The 20,885-nt window shown below is 44.4% G+C and overlaps 1 protein-coding gene across 20 annotated transcripts in view; it reads right to left on the bottom strand.

Annotated features, from left to right (window-relative positions):
- The window catches only part of PHF20 (PHD finger protein 20), a 141,637-nt gene that overhangs the window by 66,763 nt on the left and 53,989 nt on the right, over positions 1-20,885 (bottom strand). For 7 of the 20 annotated variants that reach the window (XM_089306836.1, XM_089306837.1, XM_008255971.5 and 4 more), the window contains 3 exon segments: positions 15,728-15,899; positions 13,450-13,534; positions 4,207-4,286 (listed from right to left, as the gene is read on the bottom strand). In XM_089306836.1, coding sequence (XP_089162962.1) covers positions 4,207-4,286; positions 13,450-13,534; positions 15,728-15,899 — 337 coding nt within the window. 20 annotated transcript variants of the gene reach the window in all.

Consider the following 20,885-nt stretch of genomic DNA (forward strand, 5'->3'; position numbering starts at 1 on the left):
CAACGGAAGGAAGACCTTTCTGTCTGTCTCTCTAACTCTGTCAAATAAATAAATTTAAAACAAAACAAACAAACAAAAAAAAAACCGCCAAGTGCAATTGCTTCTGAGACAGAGCAGTCTCCTTTATTATGATGAAGTCCCTAGAAAACAGACAGACAACAACCCCAGGATCCATCTGGTGATCTGACAGAGGTGTTCTAAGAACACACCTTCATGCTCTGTCCTTATCCCCAGTGTGACCCTCCTGATCCAGGGCTTTTAAAGGCCTGGCTCAGTTTCCCAGTATATGCAGACACCCTGTGTAGAGAAAGACCCAAATTGGCAAATATAGGCTAAACAGGAAAACTGAAAAATCTGTCCAACCCAGAACCAGGGGCGCTGCTTCCTCCTACTCAGCCCAGTAAGTCAGCTGCTGTATTTGTGAACTATGCTCAGTGTTTGTCCATCAGAAGGAAATATTGCTTCTTGGTTATTTTCTTCCTAAATTACTTCCTTTAAAAATGATCCTAAAAAACGTTGTGTGTTAATGTGACTGTCTCATAATAAAGCCAGCTCTGAAAGCCATAATTTATCTCTCTTCCCAAGACATCAAGCAAGAGCAACAAACTCCATACCATGTACACATGGGATCCCCAGCACCCAGCACACACAGGGCACATTGGTTTTTGCAAAAAAACAAGAAGGTATACCTAAATATTCAGCATGTAAAAGTTTAATTTGTCCTAGAGACAGACAATAAAAAATAAATATTCTTTCAAGTCATGAAATTATTATGAACAAAGCCATATTTGAAACAGGCACTCCCAGTAACTGCTGACACAAACATAGATTCTAGACATCAACCTTTAAGATGGGGGTATGTTAGCAGTTTGGATAAAAATATTGTACCAAGAGGTATGAAAACTTATAAACTAAATTCCTAGAAACAGAATTTGCTACCAGTACAATCAGATTTGTGTACTCAGATTTACAAATATCCTCAATGGGCATTCAGGAATTGCTTAGTCATTAAAAGCTGCATTCCTGGAGCTGGCGCAGCTGTATAACCGGTAAAGCCGCTACCTGCCATGCCAGCATCCCACATGGGTGACAGTTTTATCATGGCTGCTCCATTTCCAATCCATCTCCCTGCTAATGACCTGGAAAAAGCATTGGAACATGGCCTGAGTGTTTGGAACCCCTGCCACCTACGTGGCAAATCTGGACAAAATTCTTGGCTCTTGGCTCTTGGCTTCAGCCTAGTCCAGCCACGGCTGTTGCACCCATTTGGGGAGTGAATCAGTAGATGCAAGATCTCTTTTTCTATCTCTCCTTTTCTTTCTGTAACTCTGCCTTTCAAATAAATATAAACAAATCATTAAAAAATTGGGGAAAATGCTATTCTGTCAAAAGAAAACAAGTTATAGAACAGTAACATATCACATGATTCAAACTTAGAAAAGAATTTTATATACACACATACATATGCTTAACAATGACAAAAAAACCAAGATACACACCAAAATTTTGTGCTTTTCTGTACTTTTCAAATCTTCTACAGCAAGTGTATTACTTTTATAAATTCAGAAAAACTTACCAAAATATAGATTATCAAAACATTTAAGGGCAGGCATCGTGACACAGTGGATTAGGCCACTGCTTAGATGGCCTGCATTTCAATTTCATATCCGAGTGCCAAGTTCCAGTGGTGGCTACTCTGCAATTCTGATCCAGCTTCTTGCTAATGTGTCTGGGAGGCAGCAGATGAAGGCCTAAGTATTTGACTTCTGGTCAGCTATGTGGGAGACCCAGATGGAGTTCCAGGCTCTTGGCCTTGGCATGCCCCAATCCTGCCTGTTGTGGGCATTTGGGGAGTGAACCATAAGATTTAAGAACTCACTCTTGTCTATCTGGCCCTTTCTCCCTTTCATTCTGCCTTTCAAATAAATAAAGCCTTTAAAAAAAATTAGAGCAATGGGGTTCAAGCTATTTTAATACTACATGAAAAGGACTTTAAAAACCATCCATAACTTATCTTCAGCCAAGTTCACTATACCCTCTTGGGATAGAAAAAAAAAAAAATAAGGGCACTATGGGCCTATGTTTGATGTCAGGCCTGAGATATTCAAGAGGTCACTGGGAACTGGGAGCTGAAGCACACACAGAACCTCATGGGTAAGGTGCCCACTGAGAGCTATGAATCAACTGAGTACAGCAGAGTAAACATTTGAACACTTGCTTACCCAGAGCTCTGGACTTCCATTCTGGAGAGGTGTTGAATACAATCTGCCAATTCTAGACAAATTCATGCTTCAGCACTCGACCTATAGTAATTTTGGGGGGTGGGGGGGCCAGCAGGTTAAGCATCTACCTGCAATGCTGGCATCCCATATGTGCACTAGTTCAAATTCTAGGCATTCCAATTCCAATCCAGCTCCCTGCTAATGCACCTGAGAAAACAGCAGAAAATGACCCAGATGCATGGGACCCTGCCATGTACATGGGAGACACAGATGCAGCTCCTGGCTTCTGCCAGCCTCAATGCCAATCTTAGCAGCCAATTGAGGAGTGAATCAATGGAAGGAAGATCTCTCTCTCTCTCTCTCTCTCTCTCTCTCTTTCCATCTATAACTCTGCTTTTCAAATAAATAAATCTTTTTTTTTTTTTAAGATTTATTTATTTATTTGAAAAGCAGAGTCACAGAGAGGGAGAGACAGAGGCAGAGAGAGAAGTCTTCATCTGCTGGTTCATTCCCCAAATGGCCACAACAGCCAGGGCTGGGCCAGGTCGGAGCCAGGAGCCAGGAGCTTCATCCAGGTCTCCCATGTGGGTACAGCAGCCCAAGTACTTGGGACATCTGCTGCTGCTTCCCCAGGCACCTCAGCAGGGAGCTGGATTTTGAGTGGAGCATCTGGGACTCAAACTGGTGCTCATATGGGATGTCAGTGCTGCAGATGGTGGTTTAACCCACTACACCACAGTACCTGTCCCTAAATAAATCTTTAAAATAAATCTTTAAAAAATATTTATTTGAAAGGCAGAGTTACAGATAGACAGTGAGAACAAGAGGGAGGAGAGATGTCCCATCCATTGGTTCACTCCTAAAATGGCTGTAATGGTCTATAATAATTCATCCCACAAATCTTATTATAAAAACACTAAATAGTGGGCTAAAATAACATTTTAGAGTACTGTGTCGATCCTCAGACATCTGAGAGGCAAATGATTAGAGATAAAACTATCATCAGGGTCACAGCTTTATAATTTTGTCAAGTTTCTGAAATGGAAAACCAGCAAAAGGCAAAAACATCCACAAGGCCACTTCTAAAGGTATCATGTTGCACAATCCTTTGAAATTGCTAAATGTATGTAAATTAGAATTTATTAAAACCCATGATAAGCAGAAGCATCAAATTGTCAAGAAAAGACACAAGTCACAACATCATCAATGTTGTCATCTCAGCAACCAGTCACACAATCATCTTAGTGACAAAATCACTAACAAAATCTTGAGCTGTCTCAAGAGCTACAATTAGTAACAACCAGAATTTTTAAAAAAGCCAATATCCAGTTTTGATCTCTACGTTCCCCTTGACTATTTCCTGAAAACCTAAATATGAAAAAGACTAAAAGGGGAAAAATTAAGAAAGTAGGCAGCATTTCAAGATAGCCAGTGTCAGCTTCCAGGACGAGAATTTGGCCCCGCACTCAGCCAAATACAAGTATAGTAAATGTAACATCAGGACACAAAACTCTCCAGCTAGGTATGTCAAACCCACGCCTAAGAGCAGCCTTGCAACGTCAGGGTCCCAAGCTGAAGGACAAGGCCAAACGAGGAGAAAACACATGCTAGGTCTCCTCAAGTGTTTCACCAAGTGCCCTGTGAGGGGAACAGCTCTGGAGACAGTGCAAGGAGAGAAGAAAAAAAAAAAAAAAAAAAAAAGAGTAACAACAGACACTGTTGAGCAAAGATGAGGAAAATGGGTAACAGGCAATGGTATCCAAGTATCTGACACTTCAAAAAAAAAAATAAAAAAAGAATCACTGTCTGTTGAAAGGAAATGGCAAAGAGACAAATATTCACAACGTCTGAAAATGTGGGTGTTACTCTGTGGTCAAACTGTATCACATGGAGGAAATAAAAGCTTGCCATCATAAACAAGCGTAACATCTTTATTTGAGAAACAAAACTACAATGATAGCATGATTCATACCCCATTTCTCACCTGATCTTTGGAAAAAGGTTTGACATGAATATGTTTGACAGTCTGAACTACTCCATCATAAAATTTCACAGTGTAAGTACCTAAAATTCAAGAAGATATGATTTTATCTCAGTTTTTGAAATCAGCAAATTTTCAAAGCATAAGCACAACAAAACTCTAATCACATAATAAATCAGTGGGTGTTGATTTATTTAGGAATCACATTTACTCTTACTTATATTCACTATATATATACTTTAAGGTGTATTTATTTACTTGAAAGGTAGAGTTACAAAGATAGAGAGAAGGAGAGACAGAGATCTTCCATCTGCTGGTTCACTCCACAAATGGCTGCAACGACTGGGCTTGGCTGGGCAAGGAGCCAGGAGCTTCAACCAGGTCTCCCACATGGGTACAGGAGCCCAAGCACTTGGGCCATCTTCTGCTGCTTTCCCAGGAACATTAGCAGAGCGCTGAATCATAAGTGGAGCATCCAGGACTCAAACCAGCACCCATATGGGATGCCAGCACTACAGGCTATGGCTTTAACCCACTATGCCACAGCATCAGCCCCAATATACTCACAATTATTAATCATATGCTTGCCTTCATTTTTTAATCAAGATTATATAGTTTTCATTATATCTATACAAATCAAAATCCATCAAAAAAAATAACTCATTTGTATGATGCTTCCCTAAAATAAAACTTGCAGTAAATTTAGGTGAAGTACAAAGACCAGTGAAACAATTAAAAATATGAGAAAAATACTTATTTATTCCCTGATGAATTTCTTTTTTGAATAACTTAACCTTATTTTCTGAGCTTGGAACAGTAATGTCTTTTAAATTTTAAAAGGAGTTTGAAGGGCAAGGATCTGGCTTAGTGAGTTAAACCCCAGCTCAGAAGGCCATGTCACATATCAGAGGCCTGGACTCCAGTCTCAGCTCTAGCTGCCAATTCTAGCTTCCTGCTATTGTGGACCCAGAGAAGTGATGGCTCAAGTAGATGGGTCCCTACCACCCACACGGAGATCTGGATTGATTCCTTGGCTCCCAGTTTTGTCCTGCAGGCATTTGGAGAGTGAACAGCAAACAGGAGCACTTCCTCCCTCTCCCTCTCTCTCCTTCCCTCCCTCCCCCTCCCCCTTCCCTCTCTCCCTCCCTCTCCCCCTTCCCCCCCTCTCCTTGCCTCTCACATAATACAATAAAGGAAACATGATCATTCTATCAATGTTATCATATAGTTAAAGGTTGAATTAATCCCAAAATCCATATGAATTACCTTCATATAACAATATTTTAAAACAGAGACTTGGCCAAAACACTAAATACTGCCTGTTACCTTGTCAGGTTATTTCCATTAGAAAAACGGCTTAATAAGAATCACAAGAATCACTCTCTGCTTTTAAAAAAAAAAAATTGAAGCTGGAAATCCAAACAATGCTATCTTTACAAATAATGCACCCCAACACTTTCAAACTTTTGTGTGTTAGCACTAATCAAAATTTTGAATCTCTAGTATTCAAAATTACCAATGAATCATGTAAGAATCGTTTATCAGTGGTAAACATGGGTCAGTTTTAGCAACCTCCTCCACAATCCAAGAAAGAAAAGAAACGCTGAGGACTGGGTGCAAAAGGATGCAACCAGGAAATTAAAATGCCCCAGTTACCTCCTTCTTGCACACTTTCTCCCCACCCCACTTCTAACTTCCACAGGGCCTCGACAGTGCAGGGCATCACTACGAAATGAAGTCCAAAGCCTAACTCTCTGGTATTCAAAATCCAGTGCAATCTGGGCCCAGTTATTTTTCCAAACCTTGTTCCTCATTACCAGCACTACCCAAATCAAAGTGACCAACTACTTGCTAGCTAGTGAAACTGCCTGTGACCTTTCCATCTCCATATCTTAGCAAAATGTTACCTACCTGAGATGTGCCACTCATTGATCCATAAGCACCCAGCTCAAAAGACCACAACAGTTCTGTAAGAGCTTCCTGGTTTGTCAGCTACTGGTGATTTCCCCCTCCTCTGAATTTCTCAGATTCACTTGGCACCTGGCCTGCAGAACTTCGCACCTGGTCTACCTTCAGGTAAGTAAGTTCCCTGTACCAACAATAGCAGCAACTTCTGGGAACTTGTTAGAAATCCAAGTTACCAGCCCTATCTCAGATGAACTGAATCACAGACTCTGAGCAGGCGCCGAAATGGTGCAACAAATCCTGCAGGTGATTCTGATGCACACCAAACTCTAAAAACCACTGCCATAGACAATCAGTAATTATCTACAGATCTTTACTCCTGGCAATTAAAAGCAAAGGTGAATATCACAGGTATTACCAATATGGAATGACACTGATGCACAAACCAAATATAAGGCTACATATACTCATGGCTCGGCTTGCTCAGGCACAACCCTAGAAATTAGATGACAGGCTGTGATGAAGGAAGTCCAAGGATGAGAGCATAAATACTTCTCTCTGAGGCAGTTCAGCAATGATTTAGGACTTAACAACAAAGGTCTGTGTTCCTTTCTTTCCCCACCTATATTGTGAGGGTGTTGGCAAGCAAAGGAGTCATGAAAAGCAATGGCATGGATTAGAAACAGACCACTCTCCGGCACCCAGCGTGCAGTTCTAGCCAGTTTGGAGATGAAGGTAGGCACTGGGAGCTCTCAGAATACAGTATTCATGAAACTGTGAACACAAGGTGCGTCAGCAAGCCACTGAAGCCTCTAATTTCAACTACCTAATTAACAAAGTCCAGCATCTGTTACATCAAAACAGAAACACATTTTCATGGACATTTCCAACGACTAAATGGACAACGCTAAATGATGCTACCCCAGAGCCCAACTTTCTCAGCTATTTGAGGCTAATTTTGAAGCTCACTCCTGATGGCAGGTTTCAGAAGGCAGCCATGGATGCAAGAGTTGCAATTTCCACAGTCTAAGAGAGAGCTAGGATTAGAACCTGAGCACACATGCTGACCGCTACCATCCTCCTCCCACCATCCCACACTGCCAATTGCCTAAACTCTCTGCCTAAGGCAAACCACAGACGCGGAGCCTCACTGGTCACTCTGAACTGACCCAAAATATGACCAGTAACAGTGACCTAGGACCACTTTTGGAGAGAGGCCCAAAATCTACTTTAATGGTTTCATGAACGAGTAAAAATGCCTTCTCATGGAATCTTCTGAGCAGCTGATAACAGAGCTCTCTTGTAGCCACAAATAACATGTAAATAACAGAACTTGCACCCTGCTGTGTCTGCTCTAACTTGATAAGGCTATCTTCAGGAGTCTCTCCTTAAATGGACCAGGTAAAACAAAGCATCTGAGCCTTGCCCCTCTGAGGGTTCAGAGTTCAGCATTCCAGACAATTTCACAGGAGTCAGTAACAGAAGGGATGTAAGAACAAAACTGGGGGCCAGCGCTGTGGCTCAATAGGCTAATCCTCCGCCTTGCCACACCAGCACACCAGGTTCCAGTCCCGGTCGGGGCACTGGATTCTGTCCCGGTTGCCCCTCTTCCAGGCCAGCTCTCTGCTGTGGCCCGGGAGTGCAGTGGAGGATGACCCAAGTGCTTGGGCCCTGCACCCGCATGGGAGACCAGGAGAAGCACCTGGCTCCTGCCTTCGGATCAGTGCGGTGCGCCGGCCACAGCACGCCAGCCGCAGCAACCATTGGAGGGTGAACCAACAGCAAAGGAAGACCTTTCTCTCTGTCTCTCTCTCTCCCTGTCCACTCTGCCTGTCAAAAAAAAAAAAAAAAAAAAAAAAGGAACAAAACTGGGGCCTTTCAAATAAATAAATCTTAAAAAAGAGGGGGTGGGTGGGCTGGCATCATAGTGTAGCAAGGAAAGCCACCGCCTGTGACACTGTCATCCCATATGGGCGTTGGTTCGTGTCCCAGCTGCTCCATTGTTGATCCAGCACCCTGCTAATGGCCTAAGAAAAGCAAAGGAAGATGGCCTAGGTATTTGAGGCCCTGCTATTCTCATGGGAGACTTGGAAGAAGCACCTGGCTCCCAGCTTCAGCCTGATCCAGCACTGGCTGTTGCAACCATCTGGGGAGTGAATCAGCAAATGAAAGAGCTCTCAGTCTATCCCCTTCTTCCTGTAATTATTTCAAATAAATAAATAAATCTTAAAAAAAAAAAAAAAACTAAAGCTCATCTGCTCTAGAACCAATAAAATACTGACAACGGGAACTCTGGATTGGCCAGACTTCTGTTGCCCCTGACATCTAACACAAGTGTGTCTCCAGGGCCCTTCTCAAGCTCACCCATTCTCCAGCTGACAGAGGTCTCCAGAATGCCAAAGATGGGAGATGAAAACCTTTCAAATGTGGTTTCTGCAAGTCCTGAGGTTCCCACAGACAGGCGTCAGGGGGCAGGCCGGGGACGTGCACACTGGCCAGCCCACCTCCGCCACCTTTCACTCTTGAATTCTTAGCAATTTTCAGATTGAACTTAGGTTCTGTGGCCAACAATTTCCAAAAGCACTCATTTATTCCAATTCCTTCTATTACTTCTAGGTGCTCAGTGAGTCCAGCAAGGGCAACCAACTGCCCTGAATCTCTGAGCAGCGACTGGATTAGAGTCTATTTCCCAACCAGGGATTCCCAGACACCAGGCTCCAGAGAGTCAGCCCACCTACCCTCAGTAAGCATCCTGTAAACACCTGCACCTACTTGATAATCTTTCCCCGTCACGAAAACCTTGCTCCAGAAAGGCAGCTTAGCACTGAGGAAACTGCAGTTCAGGAACTTCAGAGCCCCACAGGGCCCCAGTCCCATCTTAGTTCTACTATTTCCATGCCATGTAAGCTTAGAAGGCTTCTCCTGTGAGTTTAGAATGGGATTGATGGCAATAACCTTCCCATGTTTGTACCAAGTCTAAATGAGATAAGACAAGAATTACCTAGCCCAGGGCCTGTTGCAGAGGAAAGGATCAATAAGTGGTTATCACCATCTACCAGGTCACTACAAAAGGGAAGCACCAATCCCTCTCCACCCATAGAAGAGAACAGCCAAGCTAGCACCTACATGTGTGGGCCTAAAATATTCTTTTTATCTCTATGCAAAGCTGTTCAGATAGTATCAACCTCCCAGCATTTCAAATGTAGGATCAGTTACAGCTTGAAGAAAACAAAACATAGGAACTCCTTCAGCTAGAGTCTAGAAATAAGCCCATTTCCATAACATCTCATGTTATAAATGCAGATTGCAGGCACTGGTCTACAGATTGAACTGGCGGGTGGGGCATACATGACACAAAAATATGACTATTTTTAGAAGAGGGATTTGATCCACCTGCTCACCCAAGTTAAAGAACCACACATCAATAGGAAGGAACAATGCTCCATTTTGTCTTAAATGCTAACTTACTTGCAGTTTCCCCAGACAGAATGCCTTACAGAGCAGAGTGAGGCACTAGCAGGGGCAGAAAGCCCTAATGGGAGCCTGCCTGCCCAAGCTCTGTGTGCAAAAGGGAGCTCAGCAGCCCCAGCAGGGCTCAGGTCAATTCACCAGAGATGGCTTCCAAAGACTTCCTGAAAGCAGAACGCTGCCTTTTACTCCAACACAGACTGAGGGTTAACTAGGCTATAAACTGCCGCTGCCTTCACGTTAAAGGATGTTTAAATTCCATTGTCAGGGCTAATGTTGTGGTGAAGCAGGTTAAACTGTCAGCATCCTATATGAGCGCCAGTTCAAGTCCGGGCTGCTCCATTTCCAACTCAGCTTCATGCTAATGAACTTGAGAAGCAGTGACGATGCGTCAAATACTTGGGCCCCCACACTCCATGAGAGACCTAGATGGAGTTCCAGGCTCCTGGCTTCAGCCTACCTGGCCCCAGACATTGGCCATTTAGGGAGTGAACAAGTGGATGAAAGAGCGTGCTCACTCTCTATCTCTCTCTATAATCTTGGCTTTCAAATAAAATTAATTTTCTAAAAATATTTCCATTGCCAAAGAACCATTCCAGATTTAAAAAGGGGGGGGGGGGGGGTCAGATAATATGGCCTTGCCCTCCCTATTTCCCAGGTGCCAACTCCCTTAAGAAACTTGGAAATCGTGATTAAGCTCTGACTCAGTCACGTCAGACTCCACAGTGCCCGCAGCCACTACTTCCACACTCTGGAAGGTTCCCCAACCACCAATCTGTTCAGGCAAGGCCCAGCCTCAGCAAAACCAGCAAGAAGGTTAAGAGTGGCAAGAAAACCACATCAAGCCTCGCAAAGATGAGTCTTACAAGGCGTGACTGTACTGTATCCGCAGCTGCCTCTCAGTGGCACCAAGAAAACAAGTCACAAGAAGAGGAAACAAAGGAGCGCCTTGCCAGCAGAGTGCCTTTAAGCTGTGGTGGCCTCGCCACCGATGCAACTGAGCCAGTGCGGAAAAGGGAGTGAAAGAGAGCCCAGCAAGAACCAGAATCAATCATGCTGAAGCAGAAGAAACTGCCCACCAGCTTCCACAGATGAAAATCGAACCCCAAAGACAGCAGCTAAGAGTCATGATCTTCATCTCCGAATCAGGCCCAGATCTGAGTTCCCACAAAGGCCAGCCCCCCTTCACAATCCTCAGCGCAGCAACCCTACCACCCCATCTGTCCCTCTGACTCGGTTTCCAGATGTCCCTGCCCCCATGTCCTCTCTTCCCTCTTCCAGTTGTCTCAAGAACCAGTAAACTTGGCAGCACAACACACAGGGCTTCAGAAACCATAAACTACGAGAAGACAGTTTGTGGGGAAATCACCAATTTTTATGTTCTGCTATTAATAAACATTCACTGGACAGAATTCTGAGCCTGAAGAACATTAAAGTAGGAAGTGACCATTTTAAGAACATGAACTCAAGCCTCTATTATAAATTTTAGCTCATGAAAGAAACACAACGAAAAGGACTTTTGTTTTAACTTGCAAAACTCCAGATGCCTAAGTTTTAAAGATATTTTAAAACCTAATTAACCTGGGGCCAGTGCGGTGGCATAGTGGGTAAAGCCACTGCCTGCGGTGCCAGCATCCCATATGGGTGCAAGTTCAAGTCCCAGCTGCTCCACTTCTGATCCAGCTCTCTGCTATGGCCTGGGAAAGCAGTAGAAGTTGGCCCAAGTCTTTGGGCCCCTGTACCCACGTTGGTACAGGCTCCTGGCTTCAGACAGGCATAGCTCTGGCCATGAGGCCATCTGGGGAGTGAACCAACAGGTGGAGTACCCCTCCCTCCCTCTCTCTTTCTGCCTCTGCCTATCTGTAACTCTGCCGTCCAAATAAATCTTAAAAAAAAAAAAAAACTAACCAATAATGTGGACAATGACTTTTAGTCTTTAAATGATTCTTTCAGTTTCAGAAGCATCCCACACATAACACTCTGCAGACAGGCATCCCCACTCCCCAACCCTGTCATGACTGATTCACTGGCCCCAACCCCACCTCCTGCTAATAGCTCTATTTCAGTGCCTACTTGTTTCTGCCATGACCAAGTCTTTTTAAAAATACTTGATGCTGAGCTCTGGCCTCTGCAGATGAAAGGTGCAAACAAGTAGATTCCTAAGCCTCCTTGCCTCCACCCAGATGAGCACTGCCCCAGCTCCTAAACTCCTCTTCGCCATTCTCTCATCCAATCCCATTTAGGTCCCCCAAGCGACTGAAGGGCATCCCCGGAACACAACAGAAACGTTCCCTCCATTCTGCTACTTCCTGTACCTACAGAATTACCCGTTACCATGCAGAGCTTGCACTAGATTAAAGCATGGCCATTCCGCACAGGAAACACACTGCCACTGGGTACTTGGGAGCAAAACAGGACTTGCTCATCATCAATCATCTGAAGAACTTATGAGGAAAACATTTATATACAAGAAGAACACTTGTATTTCATCCCACGTGATTCAAAAGTAAGTAAGAGAGAAGCTTAATCTTGAAAACAAAAATTTGAAAAGCTAAACTCTGTTTCTTACTAAAAGGATTTCAGACAACTTAAGCTGGGATGGCCCTTTAGCCTAGGAGTGAAGACACTCACAGCCCGTATCAGAGTGCCCGGGTTTGATTCCCGGCTCTGGCTTCCAACTCCAGCATCCTGCCAAATAAAAATCTTGAGAGGCAGCAGTATGGCTCAAGCAGATGGGTTCTTGCCACCCAGGTGGGAGGCCTGGATTGGGTTCCCGGGCACAATGACCAAGAACTTCGGCAAGCATTTAGGGAGTGAATCAGCAGACAGAAACTCTGTCTCTTTCTCTCTCTCAAATAAAAAAAAATACTATGCAAACTTTCCCTGAAAATAAGTTTTTCAGGTTAACATGACACATATGAAAAATCTAACAGGTGATTTTATTTTGAACCTAAGCTCATTAAAGTAACTTAGAGAAACAAGGGACTATCCAAAAAGGCTGTCATGAACTGGAGAATCAGTAACTGCTTAGACAACTCAGAAGATATATCTTTGCTTTTCAGGTTTATTTTTGACCATTTCAACCATTATGAGGCAAAATTTGGTCAGCTTGACATTCAACACTTCACAGAGTACTAATAAATACCTAAATAATACCTGAAAAGTCAATCCAGCCTCATAGTCACCCCTAACAGCAGCACCAAGAGGCCTGATGGCCCTAAACACTCACATCAGAGATCAAGGACAATCACAAACATCCTAATAGACACATCCTAAAAAGGGTGTCCCTCACACCCAGAGTCTGCTTTGTGAGGGCCAGGATTCTGAGCACACATATTATCCTTATAACCCTTCTCCAACCCTTGTGCTAGCAAAATGGGCCTCTTTGGGTCAAGCTCCCTCCCCTATCTCCTCACAGATCCTAATCTACCAAAGGCAACCAACTTAGTGCTCTAAAACTCCAGCCTCCCCCTCCCCACCATCAGCCCAGCTGCAACAAGATGACCCTCAGCCACCCTGCATCCACAAAGCACATTTTGAAATGGTTGCTGGTGTTCACCTAACTGGGAGACTATTCACAGGTGTGTATGAGAAACTGAGTTAATTACATGAGGCACTTCTAGACAGCAAGAACCTACACACTTCCCAGCAGAGTAACCAACCACCACTATTAGAAAACAGTGACAGAAATGCAGGGGGCAAAGAGTCAAACTTCCCCTTTTTTCCAGCTTTCATTTACTAATCTCTTCCTAATGCCTGACATTGTGATTAACTTGAAAAAAGAGGAATAAATACTGAAAATATACTACCAAACTCTAATATTCTATGCCCCCTAAGTTTTAAGTAAAAATAATTACAATCCAAATGCCTTACCGTCCTTGTTAACAGCAGTGACTTTGGCTGGGTAAAAACGACAGTCAGACCAGCAAGCCAGCACCTGCTCGTTTATCTGAAATTCCTAAAAAAATTAAAAAAAAAAAAAATCCTGTTACCAACTAAAGTTCACAGGACACACACTGTAACAGAATTCACCACAGAAGCTGGGGTTGGTAACAGAGTGCAAAGGAGAAACAGATGCTTCTGCTGTTTCCCACGAGGAGTCTAAACAACAGGACTAACACACAAGACCTCGTCAAGCCTTGGAGTTCTGACACAGCACAGCACTGATGATAACCCTACCCTATCCAGGATGTGCACTGACAGCGAGTCTAAGAGGCAGGCCCAGCAGGGAACACACTGGTATGGGAGCGGCAAGGAATCAGGCTAGTTCATCTTCCGGGGAGCAGCATTCATGCCATTTTACACGACCCACACTACTAAGGTCTGTGCCAACGGAGACAGCCATTTGCATTTTTTTAAATAAAAAAAAATCATTATTTGAAAAATAAAACTACAGATAATATGTGAGAGAGAGACAGACAGAGAGAGATAGAGAGAGAGACCTTCCATCTGCGGTTTCACTCCCCAAATGGCCACAACGGCCAAGGCTGGGCAAGGCCGAAGACAGCAGCCTGAGACTCCATCCAGTGGGTGCTGGGACCAAGTACCTGGGCCATCTTTGGCTGCTTTCCCAGGCGCCATCGGCAGGATCAGAAGTGGAGCAGCCGGGACTCAGTGCTCATGTGAGATGCCAGCATCACAGGCTGCAGCTTAACCAGCTCTGCCACAACGCCAGTGCCTCATTTTTATTTTCAGACCATTTTCCTAGCACACAGTTTGCACTGATAAGTTTTACAGAGAGAGATACTAAACAATCAAATGAAACAATATTGAACAATCCAAAATTGAGGGTTAGGAGAAGGGCCAGCAAGAGTATAAGATTCCTGGTCCGGGTTAAAACCCAGAGCTGAGTCAAACCCAAAACCAGCGAGAATACCACAGAGGTCTCAATGCCTGTTTCTAAAAACTTAAAACCAGGGATGGGTACATGGCACAATAGTTAAGACGCCACTTCAAACACCCACATCCCATGTAAGAAGGCCGGGGTAGAGGGCCGGGGTGAAGTCCCTGTTCTGCCTGCAATCCCAGCTTCCTGCTACTATGTATCCTGGAAGCAGCAGGTGATTGCTCCCTGCACCCAAGCCGGAGACTCAGACTGAGCTCCAGGCCACTGCAGGCATTTGGAGAATGAACCAGTGGATGAAAGATCTGTTCAACTCTATCTCTCTGCCTTTCAATAAAAACAACAGAAAACATTTTTTAGAAAACTTAAAATTAATACTTCTTACATCATTCTAAAATCAGTAAACGCTCAAGGCTTAGTGAAGAAATTTAGAAAACAGGAATGTTGTTTGATCATTTATTCAAGGGTTTATAAAAGACTTTGTATATGACAGGGCCAGGATTGTGGCAAAGCAGGTAAAGTCGCTGCCTGTGCCACTGGCATCACACATGGGTGCTAGTTCCTGTCCCAGCTGGTCTACTTCCCGTCTGGCTCCCTGTTAATGGCCTGGGAAAAATAGGGGAAGATGGCGAAAAGGTTTGGGCCCCTGCCACCCACACAGGACACCTACATGAAGCTCCTGGCTCCCGGCTTTGGCCTAGCCCAGTGCTGGTCGCAGGGTCATCTGGGGAGTGAACCAGAGGATGGAAGATTGATTCTCTCTCCCTCTCTCTCTCTCTCTGTCTCTTCCTCATTTCTTTCTCTCTCTGTAACTCTTTCAAAATGAATAAATTTTTAAAAAAAGACTTTGTATACAAGACTAGCACAGTGTCATACAGAATGATTACTTCATAAATGGTCTAGAAGTCTATCATATCTAGAATACCAGTAGTATAGACACTACGGATCTAAATTCAATCATTCAATCATCTGGTCATCAATTATTTATTAATGACCTACTACGTGTGAGGTAGGCAGTGTTCTGGAGACTAGAAATACAGTGGTGTAAAAGAGAAGTAAGCTCTTCGTTCATTATTAACACAGTATTAGCCAAAGTAGTTTACGAGCTATAACATCAATCATATCGTTCAAACAGATGAAAACTGGGATTCTCCAAGAGCCCCAGGTACACAGAGATCTCAGGGTCACAACTACAGGCCTAAGGGTCCCCGGCTGCTACTGCCTCCATACTGAACATCAAAAGCTGGACGGGAAACTGCCCGACGGCTTGCCCCACTCAGTATGGAACCTCCCAGATGTGTCACTCACAGAAGATCCGTCCTCTTCATGCAAGCCCTCTTTCCTCAGCTGTATTTTTTCTAAAGGACGTAAATAAGGACTATCCCAGCAGAACCACTCATCGTAACGATGGTTCCAACGCTTGAAATGAATGAGTACTTTTCCTTCTTCGTAGTCAATGTCTTCTATGTGAGCTGGATACCTGAGTCAGAAAACAAAATTCAAAATTCCTTTAATACCCACGGAAAACATCCAAAATGGTGTTCCAAATCCCTTCCCAAAGGAGATGTACAGGGTACTACAGGCCTAGCATTCAGAGGCTGTGTACCTGGATCTAATCACAAAGTATAGAGGAAAACAAACTTGAGGTTCAAATACCAACTTGGATATTCCTTAGTTTATTAACTATTCAACTAACCTTTCAGAGGGTGTTAGGTCTAAGGGTTAAGATGCCAGTAAAGATGGCGGCATCCCATGGCATGCCTAGGTTAGATGCCTGGCTCTAACTTCCTACAGATGCACAACCTGGGAGGCAGCAGTTGAAGACTAAGTGCTTGGTTTCCCACCACCCAGTTGGGAGACTCAGACTGAGTTCCTGATTCCCAGCTTTGGTACAGCCCAGTCATGCCTATTGCAGGCATTTTAAGAGTAAACCAGTGGGAGCCAGGGCTGTAGTGCAATGGGTTAAATGCCTAAAGCACCAGCATCCCATATGGTCGCCGGTTCTAGCCCCAGCTGCTCCTCTTCCAATCCAGCTCTATGGCCTGGGAAAGGAGCAGAAGATGGCCCAAAGACTCCCGTGTGGGAGACCTGGAAGAAGCTCCTGGCTCCTGGCTTCAGATCGGTGCAGCTCCAGCTATTGCGGCCAATTGGGGAGTGAACCAGCGGATGGAAGACCTCTCTCTCTCTCTCTCTCTCTGCGTCTCCTCTCTCTGTGTAACTCTGACTTTCAAATAAATAAATAAATCTTAAAAAAGAGAGAGAGAGTAAACCTGTGGATGGGAGTTTTCTCTCCCCTCCCCTTTCAAATAAACAAATAATTTTAAAATAAATCCGTGCTCAGCACTGTGGCATATGGGTGCCAGTTTAAGTGTTTAAGTCTCAACTGCTCCACTTCCAATCCAGCTGCCTACTAACGCCCCTGGGAAAGCAGTAGAAAGTGACCCAAGTACTCGGGTCTCTGCACAAACATGAGAGAACCAGATGAACCTACAGGCTACTGGCTTTGGCCTGGACAACCTGACATTGCAGCCATTTGGGAAGTAAACCAGAGAATGGAAGATCTCTCTCTCTCTACCTCTGCCTCTTTGTAACTCTGTCTTTCAAATAAATAAATCTTTTTTAAAATGTTTTAATAAATTAACCTATCAGAGTCTGAATTTCCTCATGAGAAGTGCAGGAAAAACACAGGATTGAGTACAAGTTAAATGAGATGATATATACAACAGATGTGAACATCTGAGAGGCATGAAGGGGCAAGTAGTTGGGTCCTTGTCACCTGGATGGGAGACCTGGATAGAGTTCTGGCTCCCAGCAATGGCCTGGCCCAATCTCAGTCATTGCAGGCATTCGGGGAGTGAACTAATGATTAAGAATGCTCTTGTGGGCCGGCGCCGCGGCTCAGTAGGCTAATCCTCTGCCTTGTGGCGCCGGCACACTGGGTTCTAGTCCCGGTTGGGGCGCCGGATTCTGTCCCGGTTGCCCCTCTTCCAGGCCAGCTCTCTGTTGTGGCCCGGGAGTGCAGTGGAGAATGGCCCAAGTGCTTGGGCCCTGCACCCCATGGGAGACCAGGAGAAGCACCTGGCTCCTGTCTTCAGATAGGCATGGTGCGCCGGCCGTGGCGGCCATTGGAGGGTGAACCAACGGTGAAGGTAGACCTTTCTCTCTGTCTCTCTCTCTCACTGTCCACTCTGCCTGTCAAAAAAAAAAAAAAAAAAAAAAAAGAAAGAAAAAAGAAGAAGAAGAAGAAGAAGAAGAATGCTCTTGTGGGGCCGGCGCTGTGGCATAGCCCTCTTGAGTTCTACTGCATCAACCCTTCCAAGCAATTTTCTTTTTTTTTTAAAGATTTATTTATTTATTTGAAAGTCAGAGTTACACAGAAAGAAGGAGAAGCGGGGGGGGGGGGGGGTCTTCCATCGAAGGTTCACTTCCCAATTGGCCGTAATAGCCAGAGCTGTGCCGATCCGAATCAGGAGCCAGGAGCTTCTTCCGGGTTTCCCAAGTGGGTGCAGGGGCCCAAGGACTTGGGCCATCTTCCACTGCTTTCCCAGGCCATAGCAGAGAGCTAGATGGGAAGTGGAGCAGCCCAGTCTCAAAACAGCACCCATATGGGATGCCGGCACTTCAGGCCAGGGTGTTAACCCGCTGTGCCACAGCGATGGCCCCCAAGCAATTTTCCAAGTACCAATTCCCCATGTTAAGTCCTTTTGCAGTTAAAATATCCATAGTGCTTTCTGTTTCCAATACTTACACCTGACTGACACAAAAGGAAACTGTAAAGGAAGAGGGAAGTGAAAGTAAGAAGATTTTTGCAGTGTGCTTTTTAATAACTTTAAAATTTTCAACCATACAAATGTATTGCTCATTCTAAAAATAAATGAGTAGATAAAAAGAAGAAAAATAGTGTATGCAATTGTTTTCCAAAATACACAATGAGATTGCTAACTCTGAACTGAGAAAATTCAAGTTCTACCTATACTTTCTGATTACAGCTTGGATCTGCATCATTTCCTTCCTTTCTTGTATCCAGCACCTAGGCCGTTGCTGTCCTACATAAATGAATAGGTCTGTTTTCTATAGACTGGGCTGTATTCAATCCTACTCTAACACACACTTAAAGCAATTAACCATCACAGCACCTTGCACATGTTGCGCACTCAACAAAAGTTCAGCAAATGAATTCCACTCTCCTATTCTTCCCAAAGGTCATGTGTCCTGCTAATTGTCCATTTCAAAATTTTCAAATTCCACTCACTCATTCCAATTTCAAGCCCTCGCAAGTTCAGGCCCCCATCACTTCAGGTGGACATTACTCACAGAGGACTGACAGCATGTACTTTTCAAAAGTCCTAATATGGTACTATACCATACATTAATTGCTCAAAAATATTAACAGAAGGAATAAACTGTCCTGAAACTAGTCTTCCTACTCCTACCCCATGACAGCTGCTACGAATACAAGATGTCTTGACAACAGACTGGCTACTCACATGACTGCTGAACAGAGTGATACAACTGTAGGAGACAGGAAAGGACTCCCTAAATCTAATCTTCTCTGTAAAGTGGGAAGAAAGAGAGCCAGTGTTGTGGCACAGCAAGGAAAGCCACTGTCTGAGAAGCTGGCACCCCATACGGGCACTGGCAGCTGCACGTCCAATCCAACTCCCCTCTAATGTGCTCGGGAAAGCAGCAGCAGATGACTCAAGTGCTTGGGCTCCTGCACCGATGTAGAATATCCAGAAGAAGCTCTTGGCTCCTGGCATGATACCTGCCCAGCTCCAGTTGTTGCAGCTATTTGGTGAGTGAAACACTGGATGGACTATCTCTCTATACATACATAACTCTGCCTTTCAAATAAGTAAATAAATCTTAAAAAAAAAAAAAATGGGGAGATTCTGGTGCCATGGCATAGCAGGTAGAGCTGCCGCCTGCAGTGCCAGCATCCCATATGGGCAGCAGTTCGAATCCTGGCTGCTCCACTTCCGATCCCGCTCTTTGCTATGGCCTGGGAAAGCAGTGGAAGGTGGTCCAAGTCCTTGGGCCCCAGCACCTGCGTGGGAGACCCGGAAGAAGCTCCTGGCTCTGCATGGGTGCAGCTCTAGCTGTTGCGGCCATTTGGGGAATGAAATAGCAGATGGAAGATCTCACCCCCTTCCTCTGCCTGGGCCTCTCTGTAACTCTGCCTTTCAAAATAAAATAAATCTTCAAAACAAAAAAAAGGGGGGGGGAAGAGGGGCCAGCGCCATGACTCACTTGGTTAATCCTCCACCTGTGGTGCCAGCATCCCATATGGGCACCAAGTTCTAGTCCCAGTTGCTCCTCTTCCAGTCCAGCTCTCTGCTGTGGCCCGGGAGGGCAGTGGAGGATGGCCCAAGTGCCTGGGGCCCTGCACCCGCATGGGAGACCAGGAAGAATCACCTGGCTCCTGGTTTCAGATCAGCGCAGAGCCGGCTGTAGCGGCCATTTGGGGACCAACGGAAGGAAGACCGTTCTCTCTATCTCTCTGTCTCTCTTTCTTACTGTCTGTTACTATGTCAAATAATTCCAAAAAAAAATGGAAGATTGGAAGAAAGATATCTCTTTCATATATGTCTTACCCTCTCATTCATCCATCTTTTTAGAAGCTAGTAAAAAAAAATTCAAGTTTTATTTTTATTTGAAAGGCAGAATGACAGAAAAAGAGAAAGAGATCTTCCATCCCTTGATTCACTCCACAAATGCCCCAAGAGCTAGGGCTCTGCCAGGCCGATGTCAGGAACCAGGAACTCCATCTCAGTCTCCCCCATAGGAGAAACAAGAACCCAAGTATCTGGCCCATCACCTGCTGTCTCCTAGGATGTTCATTTATGTAAGAAGCTGGATTGGGCCAAGGACTTAAACAGACATTTTTCAAAAGAGAAAATCCAAATGGCAAACAGACACATGAAAAAATGTTCAGGATCACCAGCTGTCAGAGAAATACAAATCAAAACCACAATGAGGTTTCACCTCACCCCAGTTAGAATGGCTCTCATATAGCGATCAACAAATGCTGGAGAGGATGTGGGGAAAAAGGTACCTTAAACCAATGTTGGTAGGAATGTAAACTGGTAAAGCCACTATGGAAGACAGTATGGAGATACCTCAAAAATCTGAATATAGACCTCCCGTATGACCCAGCCATCAGACTCCTGGGAATTTACCATGGGAAATGAAATCAGTAAACAAAAGAACTATCTGCACCTCCATGTTTATTGCAGCTCAATTCACAATAGCTAAGACATGGAATCAACCTAAATGCCCATCAACTGAAGACTGGAAAAAGGAATTATAGGATATGTACACTGTGGAATATTACACAGCAGTTTAAAAAAAATGAAATCCAGTCATTTGCAACAAAATGGATGAATCCGGAAAACATCATACTTAGTGAAATAAGCCAGTCTCAAAGGGACAAATACCATATGTTCTCCCTGACCTGTTAGAACTA

The sequence above is a fragment of the Oryctolagus cuniculus genome, chromosome 11, assembly GCF_051225735.1.
Source record: "Oryctolagus cuniculus isolate XC-2025 breed Fujian yellow rabbit chromosome 11, ASM5122573v1, whole genome shotgun sequence".
In the NCBI taxonomy this organism is placed as follows: Eukaryota; Metazoa; Chordata; class Mammalia; order Lagomorpha; family Leporidae; genus Oryctolagus; species Oryctolagus cuniculus.